A 24,874-nucleotide genomic window follows, 5' to 3' on the forward strand; every position below is an offset into this window, starting at 1 on the left:
ATTAATGAATAATCTGAGAATATATTCACCTTTCTTCCTTTATCAGAAGTAAAATAGGTGTAGATAAAGGTTGCACTGACACTTTCTAAAACACATTATTTGAATTAGTTTAAATCAAAGATAGTCAAATATCTTATTTTGCCAACGTTTTGGAAAGAAACGAGTGTTATTTGATGCTTTTATAATTTTGAAGATTTTGCACTATCTGAAATCTACTGTACGACTTCACTTGAATGCACCACGGAGTTAGCACGCGGCCGTAAAATGTTGAGTAGACGAGCAGCTGGTAAGCACGCCGTTTCCATAACAACGCGATCAGGAAGAACTGAATACTGAAGGAAAAGGCGCTTTCGTTCGTAAATTTAAAAAGCATGTTATTTAAGATAACCTACATTAGCTTCTCGCCTTCATGGCTCGGTGAAAGTTGAAAGGCTCTATCCTGTGACTGTAACAGCGTCGTTTGGTAAAGATGTCGTTGTCCACGGCCAGAGCCAGTCCAGCGCCAAGCTCACCCAGGGGAGAGCAAGCAGACGGTAAATTATTCACATCCATCCGCTGCTGTAGGCTTTCTACGTGCCAATGCTGCTGAGAAAGTTACAAACAAAACATTATATGTAGTCATGCACAGTTAGAAAACGTCTGTAGAAATGGCAAAAACAATCCAGTGCGTTCATGTACATTTTATATGGTACAACCGTACTTTCTATGCAAAACAATTAAACAAAGGTTTGTACTGTTGCCAAAACTTGTACACAAGAAAAAGTGGTGTTACTTCAAAATACTATTACTGAAGTACAAGTAAAATTGTGTCATCAAAAGCAGTACTCAAGCAGAAACACAAATTCAAGAGTACTGGTACTAGTACTGGTACTCAAGCAGACGTACGTTGTTTGACAATTTAAAATAATTCTGGTATTTTAGCAAATTCTGGTATTTTTAATAGGAAACCCAAAGGTTTTGAAACCACCTACATAGTAAGTAACAGGTAACATGTACAATCTGTACCTGTATTGGTATAGGTACAATCAGTACAAATGCCGATTGTACCTGTATTGAGTACAATCTTGTCCCAGCCTAGGTTTTTTTCTACGTAGAGTTTGAATGTCTTTTCTATGCTTTCTTGTCATTAGGTCCACATTAGACTGAGACTCCCAAAAACAAAAAAAAGCATTCTCAAAATGGTCAAAAATCATAATGATAATGAGAGACAAGACAGAAAAACTCCAAATAAGAACTTTGGAAGATGTTTATAAAGCAATTAGAGATATTGACCAAAGTTATTTTTAATGGTTCTAATAAATAATACTGAGTATTTGCTTGATTTTTCTTAGAGATTGACCTGAGAGTCCAAGTTCCAGATCAGGAGATCAGGAAGGAGCCTGTCAAACGAACGGGCATCCCAGCAGAACTGCTGCTCAGCCTCACCTCCACTGTCCCTAAGAACACACAGGGCCAGACTGCACATCACCGAAGCTGTGAAGTACTTACTGTTCTTTCTTCTTTACACAATATGTTGTGATTCATACACATTTAAAGTAGTTTTCTTCAACCTTCTCAGTAGACCCACGTTTAGTTTATTTAGAAAGACAGTCGATCTGAATTAAGATGCTGACATTCAGCTCAAAATATTTGGCAATCGCTGGAGAAGATTGATTCAAAATTGTATGTAATTGTAATGTATGTGGGCTTTATGTAAAACAATATGTCAGCGCCCCCTCCTGGGCCCTTTCATTATTTGTCCATTTTGGGTTTGATTTCAGTTCTCTTTATAATTTTTGTACATTCTGTAAAAACCATATATATCTTCCCTCACCCACATTTCTGTTGGTTTTTTTGTTGCACTTCAAAAATTCACATTATTAAACAAGTTTTAATTAAAGACAAATATGGCCTTAGTGAATCCAAAATGCAGCTTACAAGCAATAATTTTATTTGTCAAAAGAAAAAAAGCTACCATCCAGAGTGGATGAATTTCTCCCCACTCAAGCTATATTGTTGAGTGGGGAGAAACATTTCTCACATTTCAGGCATGAAATATGACTGAATATTAAAGTCATATGATATTAATAGAGTCATATGATATTAGTAGAGTCATATGATATTCTTAGTATAAGTATGATATTAAAGTCAGCCACTTAGGCCACTCTAAAACCTTTATTTTGAATGCATTCTTTAAATATTCACATATGGGCCTGTTGGTGTTTTTCATATAATTGACTTGCAAAATAACCAAAATAAGTTTGAGCTTTAAAAAAATTATTCCATGTTGTCAGAGAGGCTCTATGTAGTTAAGATTATTCTACAGGTCAGGAAGTAAACAGATCTGAGTGTGATCTGAGAATTTGTTTAATTACACAGAATTCACCATTTAACATATGTATTCACATTGGGCTCAGTTGGGTTTCATAGCCATTGATAAGGAAACTCTTGATTTGAAAACCCTTGTCAAGTTATCTTGGTCTGAAATATACAAGTTCAACAAAATAAGTCCAATCTGAAGAAATCTGTCAGGGTGCTAAAATTTTCTTGCAGCAATTTTTAAATAAAAAGACTTGATACACATACATATGAGCATAGGTCGATAAAATAGCAATGACACATTTGTTTTTACAGAATGACGGAATCAGACGGCCAGATGGAGTTTGGCATTATCCGCTTGGACGTACCAAATACAAATACTTTCTGGAACAGCCAACATCGCTGACAGAAGCCGGCAGGTCAGTTAGGGGGATGAAACTGTGACAATTGTTTATAGAAGTTATTCTCAAGTGTGACATGTTATCTCTTTACAGTTCAGGTTTTGGTTAAGAACATTTCCCTTCTTCCAGTAGTGGATATTGAAAACAAATTCAGTCTGCGCAGTAGGTGTGGATGATATGGACTTGAAGTTTTATCACAATATTTTGTGAGACTATTGTGATAATTAAAAGTGACAGTAAGAAATATCTATTACATCTAGGTCTAACTGTGTCTGTGTGTCACAGCAATTATAGCCCCTCAAACACAAATAATTCTCTTGGAAAACATTCCCATTAATGTGTAAGAAGTTTATTTATTACTAAATCGCACACAGTAACTGTATTTTCCAATGTATTAGTATTTATTAATGCTCTCAGAGAGAAAATAGTAAATCTATCAATCACAATAATAGGGAGAATTTTGGGTTGGTTTAAATATAATTAATTGGAATTTATTGTGCTAACAATAAATTACAATTATTATCATGACAAGGAATGTATCGTGATAAATGATAAACGATACAATAAATGTCCAACCATATTGTGCAGTGGCCAGAGAAATCGCTAAAGAACTTCAAAAACTCTACAAGCCTTTGTTAGCATGGTAAATATTGACAGTAAATACATCATATAGCAACTGTGTTTGGTCATAGTGGTGAAGGATTGATGATCCTTGTTTTTTGGCAGCCACAGGTTCTTTTCAGTCAATCACGATGAGTACCGAAGTATTGGTAAAGTAATGTCAAATATTTAAGGTCAGCTGGAGCCTGATCTTAAAGATGGTCATGAAACAATGACAAAGAATAAACAAAAATTCCTTCACACAGATGTGAGTGACTGATAAAGTCAAATAGGAAAAAAAACACTTACTAACTCATCTTGCTACCAGCTGTGGAATCTCTGGGTATATGTAGTTTTTCAATGCAATGCTTTTGAATTTTTGCTTCTTTTTTGAATACTAAATAATATGAAGCCTGTTGCATATAAGGACTATGATCAGAAGAAATGACTCTCTTCCTTTAATCATTACTGTATGTTTTCCACCATTGCAAAATGACTTTTAAAAATCAGCATTTGCTAAAATAGTCCACTATATAAAGAAAAATATGTGTTTCCTCTGTGTGTGGTGTCTCTCTAGGGATATTTCATTCCTGTGCGATGCTGTGCTTACGCACAAAAAGATGACTGCTCTTCCACCACTGCATGAGGTGAGCTGCGTAACCACAGGGTTTGTACAATTAGGTATTTTGAAAGTACTTTATTCCCATATAAAGTCCTTGAAAGCACTTGATATTCAAACAGCATAGTTTTGTAATTAATTGCAATCTAACATTTGATTTAAAGCCTAACTTTTTTACCATATTTTTATACTTCTATAAAGACATTATTTTTCTATCTCTGAAGTTAAATCAGACTAAACTTTTCTTGTTTTTGGGTATTTATAGCTGCTAAATGCTGGTCAACTTAGCAAGAACATTGTTTATTTTATTTTTGGATATTTATTATTCCTAATTGCTCTATGATTATTGATCTGTGTGATTGAAATAAAAGTTATAATGTTGTCTTTTACATGTTAAACGTTAATGAAATTGGGGGACTTATTTGTTTAATTTGTGTTTTGTTTTCTAGACTAGTCAGGTGTGTGTAAGAGAGACATTTCAAAACATAAAATTGTGTTATATTTTACACAAATTTCCCTGCTGTAGAATGAAGACTATTGCCACAAGACTTTATTAATAACTGTAATAAATTATATCGTTATAATAGTGAATTTACACTGTCTTTTTTAGTTAATTTGTATTGTTTTATCTCCAGAGTTTGTTGCTGCAAAAAGAAAAAAACTTATCTTGAAAATGAAAAGTGTACAAACCCCGTAAGCAGATGGTTGACATTTTTTAATTTTTCATTATGAGAGTGTCCCATATTGTTGTTATTTTAGCAATATGTGGGAAAATGTTGCCAAAGTAACTTGGAAATAGCTCCAATGGAATATAGTGGTTTGTGTTAAACCTTTTTTTGCTGCCTCAGATAAAATAAGATTTAAAATATCATTGCTGTAAAATGATATCCATGTTTTTAAATCCATCCATTTTCTAAAGTGGCTATACATTGAGTATTCATTAGGCAGGTTGCTATTCCATTTAGTTCCCCTTTGGCAAGTGTTAAAAAAAAAAAAAAGAACACACGAGCAAAACTTACACAAAATAAAAAGATTACCATAAATTATACATTGGTCATCAAAAACATCCACCGAATTGAGTTGATAGTTAAGCTAACAGTTGTGGTTTTGGAGTGTGGAAGGAAGCTGCAATACCCAGAAAAAATGTTTTTTAAATTGAAACACTTGAATATCAGTGAAGGTCAAGTTTTCTATCTCAGTCTTGTTTTTGGAAATTCAAACTGAGTTTCACTACCTAGTTTTTCCATTTCCTGTCAAAGAAATGCTTTTATTATTTAGTGAGAACATTCCCAACATGCCATATTGCACATTGTTTCAGTTTCTAGTTGACACTAAACTATTTTTTTTCTTTTTCGTCAGATTTTTGTTTCCTATATTTTTCACATTTTGCTTGATATGTCCATGTTTCATGATTTTTTTTTCTGTTTAACTGTTTATATTTATTCACTTCCTCATTTTAAAGGTTTTCACATGTTTTTTCTCTGTGTCATCACATATTTTAAACAATTGGATTTGGATTTAACCATTGTGCAGTACTACTGGGTTCAACATTTGCCATTAATTTGAATAAGAAGACAAGCCAATCACAAAATGCCACCATTCTGTGTCTCTCAGAAATTGAATGTCAAACAAAATGTGATCCCTGAAGAGTATCGCATTGTGAAGAACAAAGGAATACGATGCCTCCAGTTGTATGACGAGTGAGTTTCCTTAATATTATTTAGTGCAGTCACTTTTTATATAACAATCTAGCTTTTTCCTGATTTATTTCATATTGTACCTCACAGTGCATTCACAGTGCAGCTGAAAGACCACGAGCAGAAGTTACGAGTCCTCCCATCACTGTGAGTCCAAACATAAATTAAAGTGACTGGAAAAATTTGTAACACTTCATTCTAATGTCATAAGCAATTTACTTAGGAAACATAGTAGTAAAACAGACCTCTAAGCATTACAGAACTCTGTATGTGTGTGCAATAATACACATACTGCATTTGTGGGAATGTTCTGTGTGCAGGAGGCCCAGTGGCAGGCTGGAAGTGATCCAGCTGATGCAGATGATGGATGACATGCTGGAAAAGGCTGGAGTGGATCAGCAGGACGAAGAGCTGACCGATCTGTGCCAAGTTAGTTTTCTACCTCTGCAACTGACATGAATGCTGTTTTGTAATTTTTGTTTAATACAGAGAAAAGCCTTTAGTTTGCTTAATTAAAATGGGAAAATACACAAAGAGCATTCAGTCAGTGAAACAACATAAGCCACTTTGACTCAAAGGACTTTTGTGACCCATTTCTAAATTTTGCTTTTGCTTCTTTTATTTGATTCTCAGGTTATTGGCAATCTTAAAGAATGAAATATAGGCAGATTTCTTTATTCTGATATAAAAAATTAATTTTTCAGTTCATTGCACAGTGCTTTACATATGCCCACACTTCTCTCTTGGGAACAGTTTTGTCTTTATTTTTGATATGATGTAATACCCACATATATTTTTATACTACAAATGCCTAACAAAATAAAAAAAGAAAACAGTTTTCTAGGTAGAATAACACTGCACGTTTAAGCTTTTTGTCATTGAGAAAACAAGAGGTTTGGTGACCAAAAGAGGACATTATACAGAAAAGCAAAATAAAAAGTATAACTATGTTTAGGGACGGATAACTTATGAGATCAGATGCTTTGAAAGTATAGAAACAAACCTGAAAAAATATATTTTTGAACACTTTAATTAGAGAAAATGTTTGAACCTGAGGGTAGAAAGTGTAACCAAATTTTAAAAGATGGTTCAAGCATTAAGGAATATTTAGTGATATTATAATATTTTGCAGCTCGAGAGCTTGTTGGAACTGGTGAAGAAAGAGCAGAACATCTACAACATCGTTTTCCATGAACTGATCAGGCAGGTGACCGTCGGCTGTGCTGAGAGAGGACAGCTCCTCGCCAAACTCAGGTTAGCAGCTTACATATTGTACCTTATAGGCCTTAAAACCAAACAATGAATACACAGACATGGAAAAAATGCTTATGAAATGCCATAAAATAATATCTTATGGCAGTAGGAGTAATAAAAGTACACTGACTGAATGTATGTGGATGCACAAAACCTTTTCTGTGTTAATATGATAATCATATGAATTTAGAGTTATCTGAATTTTCATCTGGCATTATCTGGAACAGTGCATTTGGTCAGATGACTCTAATATTGAGTTTTTTCCATTAATAAACACTCCAGGTGGATCTGGAAATATAAGGAAAATACTTTCATATTCCTGCTTGAACATGGTGGAGGATCCATGATGTTGTGGGTTTCTTTCGCTTTAAAAGTCTGTGTGAATTTTGTTAGAGTGCGCGGCATCATAAACTCTTTGAAAGACAAAGGATTTTTAAATAAGCCTAGCAACCTCAACCAGAGGTTAAAGGTGGTTTTTTTTCTGTTCAGTGTGAGATTTAAAAATAGTTTTGGAAAAGCAACTCTTTTTTTAATTAAAGCAAATTAGACATTTTTTTATATATATTTTCCTCTGCTGACCAGAATGTATTTCTTTTTGTTCCAGGCAGCGGTACCAGTCTCTACTGGAGCGAATCCCCCTGCGCCTGAAGGCATTACATACTGAGGTGGTGGCGCAGCGGGCTCTGGACCGTCGGCTCATTGAGGAAATTTACCACATCAAGAAATCCATCCAGCAGATAAACATGTATGTAGGTCAGGGTCAGAGTAGTAAAAGAAAACAAGCAGTTTAACTGCTCAGGGAGATCTCAGGGGGATTTTGATACACCAACTAGTTTAAGAAGAGATAATAAATCCCTTAATTTTAAATAATATCTTTCATTTAAACATAGGTGAAGGTGAGAGATGTGTGTCTTCTCATTTCCATGCTTGTGTTTATGTGTTCTTTTCTCAGGGAACTAGCAAAAGTGAGAGACCATGATGCTTTTGTTTCCAATAAGATGCAGCACGCACAGGAGGAACTCGCCAAAAGCTACAAAGAAACTCTCAGCTACTCAGAGTCAGTCTGGCAGACTTATAACAGTGATTAATGGCAAACTACATCACCATTCATCAAGTAAAACAAATAAGAATTAATTGTTCTAAATTGATGTATTAGTACATGTACTTTGTTTTGCTTCTGGGCACAGTCTATATTGCTGCATCTTACCTTTTTTTAAACATTGTATAAGTAAAAGCAAACTTCTTTTGCCCTTTTTTCTTGTGATGTATGGGAAATGGGACAGTTTTTAAATATGCTTGACAAAAATGCTACCTCTGAAATGATAAATGTGCCTCTCTAAGTGTTGTCCAGGGTTACCACCATATGTACGAGTTGCACAGGAGTCGTCTGGAGGCTCAGCTGGTACAGATGACTGAAGACAGAGACTATTGGTGCAGGTTCACCTTCAACCTCGCCCTTAAAGTACAAGAAGCTATTTTGTTGTGCTGCTCTCTTTTTTTGTGTGCATTGTTCTTTTTTCATCTCTTTGTGTAACACGATGAACAAAGGAATTTGATTTTTAGGGATATGTTACAAATAGGACTGGACAATATGGCTGAAAAAAGTGTCACATCATAAGGGTTTCATATCAGTTGATATCAATAATTATTAATTAGTTTTTTGGTTTTACGTATTTGAAAACCTGCCAGACTGGTGGCGCGACCTTTCCTGCTTTATCCACAGTTTTCACTCCACACCATTGCTGTTTATTTTTAAGTAGTTATGAGGAACGGTAGTGAAACATGAAACTGCTGTTGCTCAAGTTACTCAACAGGCTGTTACTAGGTTACCACAAGTTACTCAACAGCTCGTTGCTAGGTAACCAAAGTTACCTAGCAACTCATTCACTCTGCAGTTGCCAAGAGTGAATGAGTTAGTTGATGCCACCAACCTCGCTTAGCTGGCCATGAGAGGTTGACCAGCTAAAGTCTTTCTTGTGCCTACATCTCCCAGAATGCTGTGTGGTTCTGAATCGGAGTGCAGTGAAATTATTGAGCATTCTCTCAAATGTATTATCTATTGATATTGATTGTGTGTGAATCAGGATATGTACTGTTATTGATTAATTGTCCAGTCCTAGTTACATGCTAGATTTGCATTAAAGCATATTTTTCTTATGAACATGCCAGTTTAACCCATGTTTGTTTCAGGTTTTGTTAAACGGTTTCTTTTCTGTCAGGTGATTAAAGTGAAGAAGCTCCAGATTGTCAGTGAGATGTATGTCAGTGAGGAAGGCTGGTGCGAGACAGCACAGGACTGCCTCGTCTACATCTCCACAAAGGTGAAAGTCTAAGCACACTCTTTTTACCCACCACAGGTGCACGCTTGACTGTGCTACTCCTCCTACTGTAGGATATACGTGATCTGGATGTCATAGTGGAGACAACCAACAAGTGGAGAAATCAGCTGATTGCCCTCATGTTCTTTGTGAAGAAGATTCAGCATTCTCAGTTTGAACAGATCTCCTCCTTGCAGGAAGGCATCAAAAAGTGGCATCAACACCTCAGCACACAGAATCTGTGAGGAAATTATTCTCAAAACTAATTTTCTGAACATCTTTTTGAATCTTATTTTGCAGTTTTATTGACACTTATAAGTATTCTTCATGCTATTCTCATCTGATGTTATTAGGGATAAGTTTGCAGAATATGACGTTACAGCAATTGCAGAAATCCATGCAGACTTATGGAAGTGGTCAAATGTAAGAGAAGATATTTATTTTCTTTACCTTCTGTGATGTTTTTTGGGATATTGTATTTACAAAAATACAGAATCTTTCCAAATATTTTTGGTGTAGTGTGGTGTTGGATATCCTGGAGCATAAACTCAAAAAAACTGATTTAAGCCATTCAATTGTAGCTCTGTAGGCTTATTGTTGTGCTGAAGGATGAACCTTCACCTCATTCTCAAGTTTTTTGTTTGGTCTAACAAGTTTTCTTTCCAGGTTGTCTTGTATGTGGCTCTACATTCCCTGTGACTGAAAAGCATCCCCCCACCATGAAGCTGCCACTGCCGTCATTTACAGCTGGGATGTAGTCTTTACAACAAGGCTTTGTGTTTTTTGCAACACATGCTGTTGTGCATGAAGCAGAAAAACATTTGTTTTGGTTTCATCGACCACAGCACCTTATTGCTTTTACACTGTTAAAAAATAATCTAATTTCTGGAAAAGTTTTACAGTAACTCCGACCATCATAGAATTGCAGTTGCCAGACTACGGTAAAATTCTGACAACCACAGAATTTTAGCACACTGCGCTGTGCACAAATACGGATCATACAGGTATTTTACAGTAAATTAGAGACGTCTTTTTTCTTCTTTGTTTTTGTGAACTTGTGGAAGTTGTGCAATATTGCTTCTTTCCGCCTGCTGTATTTCTTGGTCCTCGTTTTTTTTTTTTTTCATTGATGCATCAATGAAACCTTCACAGACTGCAAATTGCGCTGCTTTGTGTTGCTATAAAATCCCAAGAAAATACATTGACGTTTGTAGTTGTAGATTGACAAAATATGAAAAACAATGTGTCCAGAAATTAGCAGTTGTTGTTTTTCTGAGGCTTTGCTGTTTTTTTGTTTGTTTTTTTGCAGAAGCTGTCACTTCTATGTGAGGAAAGCCAAGGTGAAAGAAATGTTATATTTCAGAGGAGACTGGATGACCTCTATAGTACGCTGGATAAATTTACAAAAATAAGCCTCCAGACTGTTGAAAGGCACATTTTCCCTGATGTTGAGCCTGCTGTGAGCCTTGAGACTATAAGAGAGCTGCAGAAAGTCCTAATTGAACTTCTCAAACAGTATAACTTTCAAGTCAATGGTGAGAGCAGATATTAAACTTGTATTGTTATTGACACATGCACAACTGTTAGTCACTTCCGTTTTGTCTCTGTTCGTCTTCATTGAATCTCATGTTAGCAAAGTAATTGTTAAGATATGGAATGAATTAAAAAGCTGTAAATAATCCCTTCTGCAGAGATCCACCGACTCATTACATGCATGTTTAAACTGATCGACAACTGGGCTAATGAAACTCATGATGCGCTGCAGCTGTTCTGTCCTCAGTCAGCGATGACCGCCTCTGATTGGGTTAAACTGGAAGAAGCTTTGTCTAGTTGCAAGAAGATAACTCAAGAGATATATTTGTACTTCCCCTTCGCACAAACGGACAAACAAACAGACAAACAAACGGACAAACAAACAGCTAAACAAACAGCCAAAGAAACGGACAAAAAAATGGTCAAAGAAATCCCTAACTTGTAGTAAGTATTTTATATATTCAATTTACCTTTCTAAATTTGTAAACTGAATCTCTTAGTATACAGTGTAAATTGTGAATTGAGTAAAAAATGCCTCGTTGAATAATGTTTTCTAGATAAGCCTCAATATTTCAAGAGCCTATTAAAAGGGTTCATTGCATCCTCCTGTGGTGAAAAAGCAAAGCTGCTTTATTATCATAATTCTCATTATCACAATTGGACTGATCTGTTTTTATTAGCAAAACAAGAAAGATTTACGTACAGTACAAACTGTACTGTACGTAATATCAACCTTTATTGTTCTAATTTTCTAAAAATAATAACATAATTGGGATTTTTGGTCTATTGAAGAATAGTTTCTCTTTCTACAGTAGACTACAAGGCTAGTTTCTATAAGGTTATGAAACTAAAGTAAGAGTACATATTTACCGTGCAGTTTAACTGCAATAAATTATTACAGGGATTAGGGCTGCATGAGATTGTATTCAGGAACATCTTCATGTACTGTTTATAAATTGCTTAAAGTTCTGTGTTGTGTGTGTCTGTTCAAAAAGCTCAGGGACAGAAAAGGTTGTAGACGACGTTCAGGATCTCACACAACGCCTGTTCAGCTTCACTGAGGCTGAGAACAAGAAACTGCTGGAAGAGGTGAGTTTTAAACGCTCTTCAGGAGCCACATTCATGGTCCTGCTTGTAGTCAGGAATTTTGTTCTTTTTGGTGACCAGGCTGTCAAATATTAGCAATATCAAAGAAGAAAGAAAAAAATAGCTAGGAGTTATTCAAAATATAATTTTACAAAAAATTAAGCTGACTTGAAATCAATTTTTGAGCATCTTGGTTTGATTCAGAATTCCCAGGAATAGGATTTGACTTCCTCTATTGAATCAATTTTTTTCTCCACCTGAACTTTGGGTGCCATTGAGGTAATGAGATTCTGTCCATCAGAGTTGAACAGTTTAAACCTGCAACTTTCACAACATTTTATGTGTGGCAGCCGTATTGAATCTAACTTGAGCGTTGGAGCAGGGTTTCTGAATTTCTGAATTGTAATTACTGCGTGTGTGGATGAGAGGGATAAATAACTAATGTTTTCTCTTTTTCCTTAGTTGACTGTAATGGTGCAAATGTTTGTTTCATTGGCTCCTCCCCTTTCAGGTGGCTTCTCTTCATGAAGGTCAATCAAACTTGATGTTGGCTTTGTTGCTTCACATGTTACCTGACCAGACTGAGGAAGAAGATAGATATCTGAAGCCTAAAGACCAACTAAAAAACTCATTACTAGTTTTAGTTGAGGATGCAGAAAGGCTTTCTAAGAAATTGGTCTATTATTCCGGCTTTATTTCCAGGTATCAAAAATTGTCACTTTCTGTTGTTGCATTAAGTGTTGTATCAAAAAGGTTTATGGATTTATACAACAGAAAATGTTGTCTTTCTATTCTAGATCATCCAAATTAATTTTGGAGCAGGCAATTGTAGTGGACCCTTATGATGCAGAGGTGGAAAATAAGACAAAACAGTTTAAAAAGCTGGAGGTAAATGAGACTGGAGCGCCTTTTCAACTTTGACTATGGCCCTAAATCTTTCTGAAGATGTTTTAGAAAACCAGTGCACAAGCCTGCAGTTGTGCAGTAGTTTGTTTAGGCTTTCAGTAAAAATGTCAAAATACCTCTATTGCAAAAATGAAGATTTGTCAGTATTAAAACATGCATAAAATGTGATAACTTTGTTGAATCTATAGCAAATGTGTAATTAATAGTATACTATATAAGTAGGAGTTGCAGTTAGTTTATAATTTTCAGTACATGTTTTGATATGACAGCAAAAACAGCAATTTATTTACCAAGCTTAATTTCTATTCTCAGACAGATTGTAATAAGTGGTTGGAAAGTTTGGAAATACTGCTCTTAGGACTTAATGAGAAATTTGAGGAGGAACTCATCAAGCAATCCAAAAAATCTTCAATCATCCCTCAGCCACCAGAAAGCATGGAGACTCAGGTGACGACCCATTATAAAGACATCCCAGAGTGGTTAGACTAAATGATAATTATGAATTAAGTTAAATGGTTTTCATGTTCACTAAGTATGAGCTAGATATGTAAAAATCTTAACTTCTGCATGTTTCTAATTCTGCAACTGGACACAAAAGATGGATCTGTTCCTAACCTCTCTATGAAGAAATAACATCTCATGTAAATAATGCATTTTGCAACTATTTAGAGGGAAAGTCCTTCCATATTTATTTGCATATGCATTACCAAAGACCATGTTTGTTTGTTTGCAGATTGTATAAAAACAAAAAATCTGCTAAAAATTATTGGTAACTTTGTTAAGGGAGAGGAAACAGCGAACAAAAACATTATCTGCTACTGGATTTGGATTACAGAATTGTTCAGAAATATTTAAAAATGCTGATTTTATTATGTCTTTACACATTTGCCTGATACAATCTATAACCTATTTAAAAGACTGGTTGGTTAAGTTGTTGGACATGTTTGTGTCTGCATGTATTTAGTGCAGTTTGCTTTGTGAATCAGTACAGAAATAGCATAAAGCACATCCAAAGATATAGATCTTTGGATGTGCTTTATGCTATTTCTGTACTGATGCACTGCTTTGTGAAGCCCTTGCCTTATTCTATAAATGATTATGAATGTTAGCTGGGAACCTGTCTGTGTTACAGACCAGTGAAGGTCATTTGCAGGAGCCCAGTCCAACTGACACAACCAGAGATGGTACTGAACCAGAAAAAACGGAGGTTAGTGATAGACAAGGTTTGACAGTGTTGAGGTTTAGAATAGTTTGTTAGGTTAAATTAAAAATTTTGAATGAAGTTAACTGTTTTCAAGTTCATTGCTAGATATGTAAAAATCTTAGCTACTCTCTGTTTCTAGTTGTGAAACTGGACACAAAAGACGAATCTGCTCCTAGTCTCTCAACTCTCTTATGCAATTTAGAGGGAATGTCCTCCATATTTAAATATATTTATAGTTCTGCATTACCAAAGGTCGTGGCTGTTTGACTTGCTGATTGTGGAAAAATTTTAAAATCTGCTGAAATTGGTAACTTTGCCTGTGTGTGTTTCAGACCAGTGAAGGTCCTTTACAAGAGGCCAGGCAACATGATGAAACCACAGATGGGACTGAACCAGAAGAAACTGAGGTTAGTGATATGAATTATGGAAGAATGCCTCTTAAAGAAAAACCTTGAAAAACTACAACTTTAAAGAAAATTAAGCAAAGATTTTAGCTTAATTGATCTGTACATCCTTTAATACACTGCCATTTTGCCAGGTATTTTCTTGATCCACATGCAGAATTATACACAGAAATGTATTTACAGAGACAGAACAACAGCAACAAGGGGAAGGATTGAACTCAGGGTTCTCTGGCAATCATTAAAGATGGCTGACAGAACTGCAGTAGGTGAAAGTGGGATGTTAGAAGTCCAATGGCAATTTGATAAGAGGAGGCCTGACAGCATTAAACCTTGTTGTGGAAACCAAATATGTGTCTTCAACTAGAATGGCTGATAACCAGGCAAGACAATTTTCACAGCTACTTATCTAATGCAGATAATCAGCTGATTGCAAACAGGTGCAGAGTTTTCAGGAACATCTCACACAAGCACACAGAAACATTACATCTGTTACATTCATTTGTTAGTAGATCAATGAAAGATGTTTGTAAATAAATATGATAGTAAGTATTACTTTGATTATTTTTTAGATGATGAGTGAAAAACCTGAAACAAAACAACAAGAGGTCAGTCAAATAAATCATAAGTTCTTAGTAGCATTTTAAGGTCATGCTTAGCATTGGGTTATTTTCTGTTTTACTTTTGCAGAAGTTAGTTTTCTATAAAAAATTAAGAAATATGATACAATACATGTTCTTAAACAGTTGTCTTTACTTCTATTTTTAAAATTTCTCAAGAAATTTTAGAAAAAAATCTGAAAATTGATTTGCTGCTTGTATTGTAATGCTGTTTGTTCATGGGATTATTAATGTAAAACTTTGTGCTACTTGGTGTTCTAATAATCAAACAAACTCTAAGTAGATAAAACCATTCTTCTAACTAATTTTACATTGTTGTATTTTAATGCCCAATAAAATAAACTAATTGTTTTATCTTCATTCTCTGTGTTTGTGGTTTTGAACATTGTCTATGTAATCAACGAATAAAGTGCAAAATATGCTGAAGGAATTCAAGAATATTAAATAGTTATTTGTTAAATAGAAATCGTTTTACAAATGTGAATTCATTATTATAGTAAAATTAATATTGCTGTCATCCTGCAGAGGCCATCAATTAAGCTGATAGACTATGATAGAAGCATCATTCAGCGATTTCAGGATGACAGCATGGTCCAGCTGCCTCTGGTCAGATGATTTAAAACATGGATTTTTCAACATTTGGCAGAAAGATTTGCCTTTCTACAGAACTGAATCATCTGTCTGACTGAACTCAGTTTGTATGTTTCTATCAGGGCAATGAGCTGGTTGTGTGTCCGGTAACAGAAGAAGCTCGAAAAGCTTTCTCTGATCTAGCATCACTAGTGCTGCTGCAGAAAGAACTAAGGTAGGACATGTGTCTCCATTTTCTGTGCTTGATTTATAGTTGAGAGGCTAACACAAATAAAAGTTAAAATTGTCTTGGAAAAAGTACACGCTCAACCTTCTTTTTCACATGAGAACCACAAAACTGAGTGAATTCGGTTGAAAATGATGTGCTAAAGAAATACAAAATAATAATTACTGTTAGCTGGAGTGGAAATTATACAGTTTTAATTTTTTTTTCTATAAGAAATACACAAAAATGTGTATACTACATATATATATATTTATTTATTTATTGTATTACTCCTGATTAAAATCCTGTACAACCAGTTGACAAATGAGCCTTATTTGAAAATATATTCTATTTTATGGAATATGACTATTAAAAGTTTTGCACAGCCTTGTATTTTTGTTGTATGAGATTGTGGATTAATTGTTTTTTAACAATAACAAATCAGTCATTTGTGTTAAAATGCTGAAAATGTGACAAAGTAAAACATATTTGGTAAAAGTGTATCAGAAGTGGTGCAAGGAAATGCATGTATCTTTTTTGATTGTTTTTTAAAATATTCCTATGATTAACATGCAGAGTGGCTTTCACTGTGTATTTACAACCAAAAAATGGAGGCATCTCATGTTTTTTCTCAGTGACTCTGAGAAGCAAACAATAATTGCTGAGAAGCGAGCTCGGGAAGCTGAAGAGGCTCTGACTGAAGCGCTTAATAAGATTAAAGACCTGGAGAGATTGCTCCAGAGTCAGCCTGCTCCTGAGTCTCCAAGCAAAGATGGTAAAACCTTGCTACTTCCTGAACAAAACAGACATGAGCATTAAAGGTTACAATCCCTTTTTTATTTTTTTCAGAGGAAAAGATAACGCCACCTCATTCTCCACCTACAGCTGCAGAACCAACTTCTGAAACATAACCCACATCTGAATCCAAAAAAGAAAGCAATGCCTCAAAGAAAACAGGTTGTCACTCTATGTTTATGTTTGAGGCTGTCTTATTTATTTTTGTTGTATTTGGCAAAGAAGAAAAAAATAATCGGCTACATTTAACAACCCACGACTACTTAAAGTGTGACGCATAAATAAAAAAAACTGAAGAAAAGAGAAAAGCAATGTACATTTATAGTTTGGAGAGGTTTTCTTTCATCGCCTTATTGTACAAGGATATACCTCACTTCCTGATACTGTGTGCTGTGCATTTACTTGTGGCACCTGTCAACCCTTTGTCCCTTCAATGTCTCTCTTCTTCCTGCTGTATTAATAAATGTCTATGCAAATATTCTTGGAGTTCCTGTTTATCCTTTGCTAGTTCATAAATTGAAATTAAAATGTTGAATTTATTTAGAAATTTTGTTATATTTAATGCGAAGAAAGATAATATAATTGTGCATAAGCTGAATATAAATAAATGCATGCAGTTTAAACAATGTTAAAGTTTTGAACAGTTCTGAAAACTGCAACTTTTGCACCTAGAATAATCTGCAGATGTTCTGGTGTTTGTTTTCTGGTGAATATAGATAGTTTTCACATGACTTTGATTTTTTTTTTCTTTTTATTGATTTTCATAACTTTATGTAAACATCAACAAAATTAAACAAAAACAACCCACCCCAAAACAACAAGGAGCACTGCAATGTCCACATAAAAAATAAAAACATACATACATACAGCCCACATACACAAAATACAGTAGTCATGATTCAAAATAGTCACAACTGTCAGACAGCCAAATGAGTGATATATTGAATGTAAGAGAGAGAGAAAAAAAAAGATAAAAAAATAAAATAAATACAGCCTCTGTAAAAAGGATTGCAGTGGGGCCCAGATCCTCCAAAATTTGTCCGACTTTTGATGAAGGTCATGAGTAAGTTTTTCAACTGAGACAATGGCAGAAATCTGTTATTTCCACATATCAACTGTAGGGGCCTGTGATGCTGACCATCTCAATAGTATACATTTCTTGGCCAGAAATAAAAGGATTGCAAGCAGATGTTTAGTGTCTGCATTAAGTAGAATGTCTGAAGCATGGTTAAAGAGACAGAAGGAGGGAGTTAGTGAGAACTGTTTACCAATGATCTCTTGTATCATGAGATGAACTCTTTTCCAGAAAGCTTGAATATAAGTGAATAAATGTGCCCCTATGTATTTTGCATTTATGACACAGATCTGAAGCATGGTCCCGCTCTCCCTTGATTAGTTGTTTATCAACTTCCAATATGTTGGATCCTTAAGTCTAAAATCGCTGTGAGCAGGATTTGAACCTGCGCGGGGAATCCCCATTGGATTTCTAATCCAACGCCTTAACCGCTCGGCCATCACAGCTGGATATTCCAAAGTGTGACAAAGGCGCATGAATGTAATAAGTCATTGAAGGAATCAAGTAATTGAGGGAATAAAGGTTACCTAGATGTAAACCAAGAAATATGCAGAGTTTTTGGATGCTCTCCCTTTGATTAGTTGTTTGTCAACTTCCAATATGTTGGATCCTTAAGTCTAAAATCGCTGTGAGCAGGATTTGAACCTGCGCGGGGAAACCCCATTGGATTTCTAATCCAATGCCTTAACCTCTCGGCCATCACAGCTGGATGAATGTATCATGTATTTTGGAAACTCTCCCTTGAATAGTTGTTTATCATCTTCCAATATGTTGGATCCTTAAGTCTAAAATCGCTGTGAGCAGGATTTGAACCTGCGCGGGGAAACCCCATTGGATTTCTAATCCAACGCCTTAACCGCTCGGCCATCACAGCTGGATATTCCAAAGTGTGAGAAAGGCGCATAGGATGAATGTAACAAGTCATTGATGGAATCAAGTAATTGAGGGAATAAAGGTAACCTAGATGTAAACCAAGAAATATGCAGAGTTTTTGGATGCTCTCCCTTGATTAGTTGTTTATCAACTTCCAATATGTTGGATCCTTAAGTCTAAAATCGCTGTGAGCAGGATTTGAACCTGCGCGGGGAAACCCCATTGGATTTCAAATCCAACGCCTTAACCTCTCGGCCATCGCAGCTGGATATTCCAAAGTGTGACAAAGGCGCATAAGATGAATGTAACAAGTCATTGAAGGAATCAAGTAATTGAGGGAATAAAGGTCACCTAGATGTAAACCATGAAATATGCAGAGTTTTTGGATGCTCTCTCTTGATTAGTTGTTTATCAACTTCCAATATGTTGGATCCTTAAGTCTAAAATCGCTGTGAGCAGGATTTGAAGCTGCGCGGGGAAACCCCATTGGATTTCTAATCCAACGCCTTAACCGCTCGGCCATCACAGCTGGATGAATGTATCACCTAACGTGAAAAGAACTAAAACATTTTTTCTGTAGCTTTTCATCAACACATATTGGCCCAAGCTTTGTTAGACCAGGGATGGGCACTCCTAGTCCTTGAGGGCTGGTCTCCAGCTACTTTTCGATGTATGTCTACTTCAACAAACCTGAGTCAAATATTGAGGTCATTAGTAGGACTCTGGGGAAGTTGACTGCACTTGGGATGTGATTCAGGTGTGTTGGACCAGGGAGACAACTAAGAATTGCAGAACATCAGCGCTCCAGGACCAGTAGTGCCCACCCCTGTTTTAGACCATGTAGTATAAATTCGCTGTGAGCAGGATTCAAACATTGACCAAAGAAATTGCTCTTCTTCTGGAGGCAGATACCAAAAATGTTGGATTCTGTATTTTAAGACTGCTGTGAGCAGGATTTGAACCTGCGCGGGGAAACCCCATTGGATTTCAAATCCAACGCCTTAACCTCTCGGCCATCACAGCTGGATATTCCAAAGTGTGACAAAGGCGCATAAGATGAATGTAACAAGTCATTGAAGGAATCAAGTAATTGAGGGAATAAAGGTAACCTAGATGTAAACCAAGAAATATGCAGTTTTTGGATGCTCTCCCTTGATTAGTTGTTTATCAACTTCCAATATGTTGAATCCTTAAGTCTAAAATCGCTGTGAGCAGGATTTGAACCTGCGCGGGGAAACCCCATTGGATTTCTAATCCAACGCCTTAACCGCTCGGCCATCACAGCTGGATAGTCCAAAGTGTGACAAAGGCGCATAGGATGAATGTAACAAGTCATTGAAGGAATCAAGTAATTGAGGGAATAAAGGTAACCTAGATGTAAACCAAGAAATATGCAGTTTTTGGATGCTCTCCCTTGATTAGTTGTTTATCAACTTCCAATATGTTGTATCCTGAAGTCTAAAATCGCTGTGAGCAGGATTTGAACCTGCGCGGGGAAACCCCATTAGATTTCAAATCCAACGCCTTAACCGCTCGGCCATCACAGCTGGATGAATGTATCATGTATTTTGGAAACTCTCCCTTGAATAGTTGTTTATCATCTTCCAATATGTTGGATCCTTAAGTCTAAAATCGCTGTGAGCAGGATTTGAACCTGCGCGGGGAAACCCCATTGGATTTCTAATCCAACGCCTTAACCACTCGGCCATCACAGCTGGATATTCCAAAGTGTGAGAAAGGCGCATAGGATGAATGTAACAAGTCATTGAAGGAATCAAGTAATTGAGGGAATAAAGGTAACCTAGATGTAAACCAAGAAATATGCAGAGTTTTTGGATGCTCTCCCTTGATTAGTTGTTTATCAACTTCCAATATGTTGGATCCCTAAGTCTAAAATCGCTGTGAGCAGGATTTGAACCTGCGCGGGGAAACCCCATTGGATTTCAAATCCAACGCCTTAACCTCTCGGCCATCACAGCTGGATGAAAGTATCATGTATTTTGGATGCTCTCCCTTGAATAGTTGTTTATCAACTTCCAATATGTTGGATCCTTAAGTCTAAAATCGCTGTGAGCAGGATTTGAACCTGCGCGGGGAAACCCCATTGGATTTCTAATCCAACGCCTTAACCGCTCGGCCATCACAGCTGGATGAATGTATCACCTAACGTGAAAAGAACTAAAACGTTTTTTCTGTAGCTTTTCATCAACACATATTGGCCCAAGCTTTGTTAGACCAGGGATGGGCACTCCTAGTCCTTGAGGGCTGGTCTCCAGCTACTTTTCGATGTATGTCTACTTCAACAAACCTGAGTCAAATGATGAGGTCATTAGTAGGACTCTGGGGAAGTTGACTGCACTTGGGATGTGATTCAGGTGTGTTGGACCAGGGAGACAACTAAGAATTGCAGAACATCAGCGCAGGACCAGTAGTGCCCACCCTGTTTTAGACCATGTAGTATAAATTCGCCAGAGCAGGATTCAAACATTGACCAAAGAAATTGCTCTTCTTCTGGAGGCAGATACCAAAAATGTTGGATTCTGTATTTTAAGACCGCTGTGAGCAGGATTTGAACCTGCGCAGGGAAACCCCATTGGATTTCAAATCCAACGCCTTAACCTCTCGGCCATCACAGCTGGATATTCCAAAGTGTGACAAAGGCGCATAAGATGAATGTAACAAGTCATTGAAGGAATCAAGTAATTGAGGGAATAAAGGTAACCTAGATGTAAACCATGAAATATACAGAGTTTTTGGATGCTCTCCCTTGATTAGTTGTTTATCAACTTCCAATATGTTGAATCCTTAAGTCTAAAATCGCTGTGAGCAGGATTTGAACCTGCGCGGGGAAACCCCATTGGATTTCTAATCCAACGCCTTAACCGCTCGGCCATCACAGCTGGATGAATGTATCACCAAACGTGAAAAGAACTAAAACGTTTTTTCTGTAGCTTTTCATCAACACATATTGGCCCAAGCTTTGTTAGACCAGGGGTGGGCACTCCTAGTCCTTGAGGGCTGGTCTCCAGCTACTTTTCGATATATGTCTACTTCAACAAACCTGAGTCATTGAAGGAATCAAGTAATTGAGGGAATAAAGGTAACCTAGATGTAAACCAAGAAATATGCAGTTTTTGGATGCTCTCCCTTGATTAGTTGTTTATCAACTTCCAATATGTTGTATCCTGAAGTCTAAAATCGCTGTGAGCAGGATTTGAACCTGCGCGGGGAAACCCCATTGGATTTCAAATCCAACGCCTTAACCGCTCGGCCATCGCAGCTGGATATTCCAAAGTGTGACAAAGGCGCATAAGATGAATGTAACAAGTCATTGAAGGAATCAAGTAATTGAGGGAATAAAGGTAACCTAGATGTAAACCATGAAATATGCAGAGTTTTTGGATGCTCTCTCTTGATTAGTTGTTTATCAACTTCCAATATGTTGGATCCTTAAGTCTAAAATCGCTGTGAGCAGGATTTGAACCTGCGCGGGGAAACCCCATTGGATTTCTAATCCAACGCCTTAACCGCTCGGCCATCACAGCTGGATGAATGTATCACCTAACGTGAAAAGAACTAAAACGTTTTTTCTGTAGCTTTTCATCAACACATATTGGCCCAAGCTTTGTTAGACCAGGGATGGGCACTCCTAGTCCTTGAGGGCTGGTCTCCAGCTACTTTTCGATGTATGTCTACTTCAACAAACCTGAGTCAAATGATGAGGTCATTAGTAGGACTCTGGGGAAGTTGACTGCACTTGGGATGTGATTCAGGTGTGTTGGACCAGGGAGACAACTAAGAATTGCAGAACATCAGCGCTCCAGGACCAGTAGTGCCCACCCCTGTTTTAGACCATGTAGTATAAATTCGCTGTGAGCAGGATTCAAACATTGACCAAAGAAATTGCTCTTATTCTGGAGGCAGATACCAAAAATGTTGGATTCTGTATTTTAAGACCGCTGTGAGCAGGATTTGAACCTGCGCAGGGAAACCCCATTGGATTTCAAATCCAACGCCTTAACCTCTCGGCCATCACAGCTGGATATTCCAAAGTGTGACAAAGGCGCATAAGATGAATGTAACAAGTCATTGAAGGAATCAAGTAATTGAGGGAATAAAGGTAACCTAGATGTAAACCATGAAATATACAGAGTTTTTGGATGCTCTCCCTTGATTAGTTGTTTATCAACTTCCAATATGTTGAATCCTTAAGTCTAAAATCGCTGTGAGCAGGATTTGAACCTGCGCGGGGAAACCCCATTGGATTTCTAATCCAACGCCTTAACCGCTCGGCCATCACAGCTGGACGAATGTATCACCAAACGTGAAAAGAACTAAAACGTTTTTTCTGTAGCTTTTCATCAACACATATTGGCCCAAGCTTTGTTAGACCAGGGGTGGGCACTCCTAGTCCTTGAGGGCTGGTCTCCAGCTACTTTTCGATATATGTCTACTTCAACAAACCTGAGTCATTGAAGGAATCAAGTAATTGAGGGAATAAAGGTAACCTAGATGTAAACCAAGAAATATGCAGTTTTTGGATGCTCTCCCTTGATTAGTTGTTTATCAACTTCCAATATGTTGTATCCTGAAGTCTAAAATCGCTGTGAGCAGGATTTGAACCTGCGCGGGGAAACCCCATTGGATTTCTAATCCAACGCCTTAACCTCTCGGCCATCACAGCTGGATGAATGTATCATGTATTTTGGAAACTCTCTCTTGAATAGTTGTTTATCATCTTCCAATATGTTGGATCCTTAAGTCTAAAATCGCTGTGAGCAGGATCTGAACCTGCGCGGGGAAACCCCATTGGATTTCTAATCCAACGCCTTAACCGCTCGGCCATCACAGCTGGATATTCCAAAGTGTGAGAAAGGCGCATAGGATGAATGTAACAAGTCATTGATGGAATCAAGTAATTGAGGGAATAAAGGTAACCTAGATGTAAACCAAGAAATATGCAGAGTTTTTGGATGCTCTCCCTTGATTAGTTGTTTATCAACTTCCAATATGTTGGATCCCTAAGTCTAAAATCGCTGTGAGCAGGATTTGAACCTGCGCGGGGAAACCCCATTGGATTTCAAATCCAACGCCTTAACCTCTCGGCCATCGCAGCTGGATATTCCAAAGTGTGACAAAGGCGCATAAGATGAATGTAACAAGTCATTGAAGGAATCAAGTAATTGAGGGAATAAAGGTAACCTAGATGTAAACCATGAAATATGCAGAGTTTTTGGATGCTCTCTCTTGATTAGTTGTTTATCAACTTCCAATATGTTGGATCCTTAAGTCTAAAATCGCTGTGAGCAGGATTTGAACCTGCGCGGGGAAACCCCATTGGATTTCTAATCCAACGCCTTAACCGCTCGGCCATCACAGCTGGATAAATGTATCACCTAACGTGAAAAGAACTAAAACGTTTTTTCTGTAGCTTTTCATCAACACATATTGGCCCAAGCTTTGTTAGACCAGGGATGGGCACTCCTAGTCCTTGAGGGCTGGTCTCCAGCTACTTTTCGATATATGTCTACTTCAACAACCCTGAGTCAAATGATGAGGTCATTAGTAGGACTCTGGGGAAGTTGACTGCACTTGGGAGGTGATTCAGGTGTGTTGGACCAGGGAGACAACTAAGAATTGCAGAACATCAGCGCTCCAGGACCAGTAGTGCCCACCCCTGTTTTAGACCATGTAGTATAAATTCGCTGTGAGCAGGATTCAAACATTGACCAAAGAAATTGCTCTTCTTCTGGAGGCAGATACCAAACACGTTGGATTCTGTATTTTAAGATCGCTGTGAGCAGGATTTGAACCTGCGCGGGGAAACCCCATTGGATTTCAAATCCAACGCCTTAACCTCTCGGCCATCACAGCTGGATGTTCCAAGGTGTGACAAAGGCGCATAAGATGAATGTAACAAGTCATTGAAGGAATCAAGTAATTGAGAAATATGCAGAGTTTTTGGATGCTGTCCCTTGATTAGTTGTTTATCAACTTCCAATATGTTGGATCCTTAAGTCTAAAATCGCTGTGAGCAGGATTTGAACCTGCGCGGGGAAACCCCATTGGATTTCTAATCCAACGCCTTAACCGCTCGGCCATCACAGCTGGAGAACGTATCACCTAACGTGAAAAGAACTAAAACGTTTTTTCTGTAGCTTTTCATCAACACATATTGGCCCAAGCTTTGTTAGACCAGGAGTGGGCACTCCTAGTCCTTGAGGGCTGGTCTCCAGCAACTTTTTGATGTATGTCTACTTCAACACACTTGAGTCAAATAATGTGGTCATTAGTAGGACTCTGGGGAACTTGACTGCAGTTGGCAGGTGATTCAGCTATTGGATTCACGTGTGTTGGACCAGGGAGACAACTAAGAATTGCAGAACATTGGCCCTCCT

General features: G+C 37.2%; 1 protein-coding gene and 23 non-coding genes across 28 annotated transcripts; 1 reads left to right on the plus strand and 23 right to left on the minus strand.

Moving 5' to 3' along the window:
- Positions 1–292: 292 nt before the first annotated feature.
- axdnd1 (axonemal dynein light chain domain containing 1) lies at positions 293–17,008 on the plus strand. Of its 5 annotated transcripts, XM_044130483.1 has the most exons (27): positions 294–533; positions 1,332–1,480; positions 2,614–2,717; positions 3,877–3,946; positions 5,533–5,618; positions 5,706–5,762; positions 5,936–6,044; positions 6,748–6,869; positions 7,474–7,614; positions 7,822–7,926; positions 8,211–8,331; positions 9,089–9,190; positions 9,262–9,428; positions 9,541–9,610; positions 10,497–10,722; positions 10,879–11,164; positions 11,716–11,809; positions 12,318–12,508; positions 12,604–12,694; positions 13,025–13,159; positions 13,845–13,919; positions 14,249–14,323; positions 14,890–14,925; positions 15,463–15,543; positions 15,651–15,742; positions 16,369–16,508; positions 16,583–17,008. In XM_044130483.1, exons 1-27 carry the CDS (start codon positions 470–472, stop codon positions 16,642–16,644), a joined length of 3,051 nt encoding a protein of 1,016 aa, XP_043986418.1. In that variant the 5' UTR covers positions 294–469; the 3' UTR covers positions 16,645–17,008. The 5 variants fall into 5 exon arrangements, with proteins under 5 accessions (XP_043986420.1, XP_043986418.1, XP_043986419.1 ...); XM_044130485.1 differs by lacking the exon at positions 13,845–13,919 and having other exon boundaries at positions 293–533; XM_044130484.1 differs by lacking the exon at positions 14,890–14,925.
- Positions 17,009–17,967: 959 nt separating this feature from the next.
- On the minus strand, positions 17,968–18,049 carry trnas-aga. Its single transcript has one exon. It is a non-coding gene; the product is annotated as a tRNA-Ser (tRNA).
- Positions 18,050–18,227: 178 nt separating this feature from the next.
- Positions 18,228–18,309, minus strand: trnas-aga. Its single transcript has one exon. It is a non-coding gene; the product is annotated as a tRNA-Ser (tRNA).
- Positions 18,310–18,395: 86 nt separating this feature from the next.
- On the minus strand, positions 18,396–18,477 carry trnas-aga. Its single transcript has one exon. It is a non-coding gene; the product is annotated as a tRNA-Ser (tRNA).
- Positions 18,478–18,659: 182 nt separating this feature from the next.
- On the minus strand, positions 18,660–18,741 carry trnas-uga. The gene has a single exon. It is a non-coding gene; the product is annotated as a tRNA-Ser (tRNA).
- A 182-nt stretch (positions 18,742–18,923) lies between these two features.
- trnas-aga lies at positions 18,924–19,005 on the minus strand. Its single transcript has one exon. It is a non-coding gene; the product is annotated as a tRNA-Ser (tRNA).
- Positions 19,006–19,417: 412 nt separating this feature from the next.
- On the minus strand, positions 19,418–19,499 carry trnas-uga. Its single transcript has one exon. It is a non-coding gene; the product is annotated as a tRNA-Ser (tRNA).
- A 180-nt stretch (positions 19,500–19,679) lies between these two features.
- trnas-aga lies at positions 19,680–19,761 on the minus strand. The gene has a single exon. It is a non-coding gene; the product is annotated as a tRNA-Ser (tRNA).
- Positions 19,762–19,941: 180 nt separating this feature from the next.
- On the minus strand, positions 19,942–20,023 carry trnas-uga. The gene has a single exon. It is a non-coding gene; the product is annotated as a tRNA-Ser (tRNA).
- Positions 20,024–20,109: 86 nt separating this feature from the next.
- trnas-aga lies at positions 20,110–20,191 on the minus strand. The gene has a single exon. It is a non-coding gene; the product is annotated as a tRNA-Ser (tRNA).
- Positions 20,192–20,373: 182 nt separating this feature from the next.
- trnas-uga lies at positions 20,374–20,455 on the minus strand. The gene has a single exon. It is a non-coding gene; the product is annotated as a tRNA-Ser (tRNA).
- An 86-nt stretch (positions 20,456–20,541) lies between these two features.
- Positions 20,542–20,623, minus strand: trnas-aga. Its single transcript has one exon. It is a non-coding gene; the product is annotated as a tRNA-Ser (tRNA).
- Positions 20,624–21,030: 407 nt separating this feature from the next.
- On the minus strand, positions 21,031–21,112 carry trnas-uga. The gene has a single exon. It is a non-coding gene; the product is annotated as a tRNA-Ser (tRNA).
- Positions 21,113–21,294: 182 nt separating this feature from the next.
- On the minus strand, positions 21,295–21,376 carry trnas-aga. The gene has a single exon. It is a non-coding gene; the product is annotated as a tRNA-Ser (tRNA).
- A 299-nt stretch (positions 21,377–21,675) lies between these two features.
- On the minus strand, positions 21,676–21,757 carry trnas-uga. The gene has a single exon. It is a non-coding gene; the product is annotated as a tRNA-Ser (tRNA).
- Positions 21,758–21,939: 182 nt separating this feature from the next.
- On the minus strand, positions 21,940–22,021 carry trnas-aga. Its single transcript has one exon. It is a non-coding gene; the product is annotated as a tRNA-Ser (tRNA).
- Positions 22,022–22,433: 412 nt separating this feature from the next.
- trnas-uga lies at positions 22,434–22,515 on the minus strand. Its single transcript has one exon. It is a non-coding gene; the product is annotated as a tRNA-Ser (tRNA).
- Positions 22,516–22,697: 182 nt separating this feature from the next.
- On the minus strand, positions 22,698–22,779 carry trnas-aga. Its single transcript has one exon. It is a non-coding gene; the product is annotated as a tRNA-Ser (tRNA).
- Positions 22,780–23,078: 299 nt separating this feature from the next.
- trnas-aga lies at positions 23,079–23,160 on the minus strand. The gene has a single exon. It is a non-coding gene; the product is annotated as a tRNA-Ser (tRNA).
- An 86-nt stretch (positions 23,161–23,246) lies between these two features.
- Positions 23,247–23,328, minus strand: trnas-aga. The gene has a single exon. It is a non-coding gene; the product is annotated as a tRNA-Ser (tRNA).
- A 182-nt stretch (positions 23,329–23,510) lies between these two features.
- Positions 23,511–23,592, minus strand: trnas-uga. Its single transcript has one exon. It is a non-coding gene; the product is annotated as a tRNA-Ser (tRNA).
- A 182-nt stretch (positions 23,593–23,774) lies between these two features.
- Positions 23,775–23,856, minus strand: trnas-aga. The gene has a single exon. It is a non-coding gene; the product is annotated as a tRNA-Ser (tRNA).
- A 412-nt stretch (positions 23,857–24,268) lies between these two features.
- Positions 24,269–24,350, minus strand: trnas-uga. The gene has a single exon. It is a non-coding gene; the product is annotated as a tRNA-Ser (tRNA).
- Positions 24,351–24,502: 152 nt separating this feature from the next.
- trnas-aga lies at positions 24,503–24,584 on the minus strand. The gene has a single exon. It is a non-coding gene; the product is annotated as a tRNA-Ser (tRNA).
- Between the last annotated feature and the right edge of the window lie 290 nt (positions 24,585–24,874).

The sequence above is a fragment of the Gambusia affinis genome, linkage group LG10 (genome assembly GCF_019740435.1).
Source record: "Gambusia affinis linkage group LG10, SWU_Gaff_1.0, whole genome shotgun sequence".
Taxonomy (NCBI): domain Eukaryota; kingdom Metazoa; phylum Chordata; class Actinopteri; order Cyprinodontiformes; family Poeciliidae; genus Gambusia; species Gambusia affinis.

Excerpts from the sequence above, each read along its gene's own strand:
- axdnd1 (XM_044130483.1), top strand. The coding sequence starts at position 470 with ATGTCGTTGTCCACGGCCAGAGCCAGTCCAGCGCCAAGCTCACCCAGG. Across the intron at positions 7,615-7,821 it reads TCCATCCAGCAGATAAACAT|GGAACTAGCAAAAGTGAGAG; the intron begins GTATGTAGGTCA and ends TTCTTTTCTCAG. Across the intron at positions 12,695-13,024 it reads AACAGTTTAAAAAGCTGGAG|ACAGATTGTAATAAGTGGTT; the intron begins GTAAATGAGACT and ends TTCTATTCTCAG.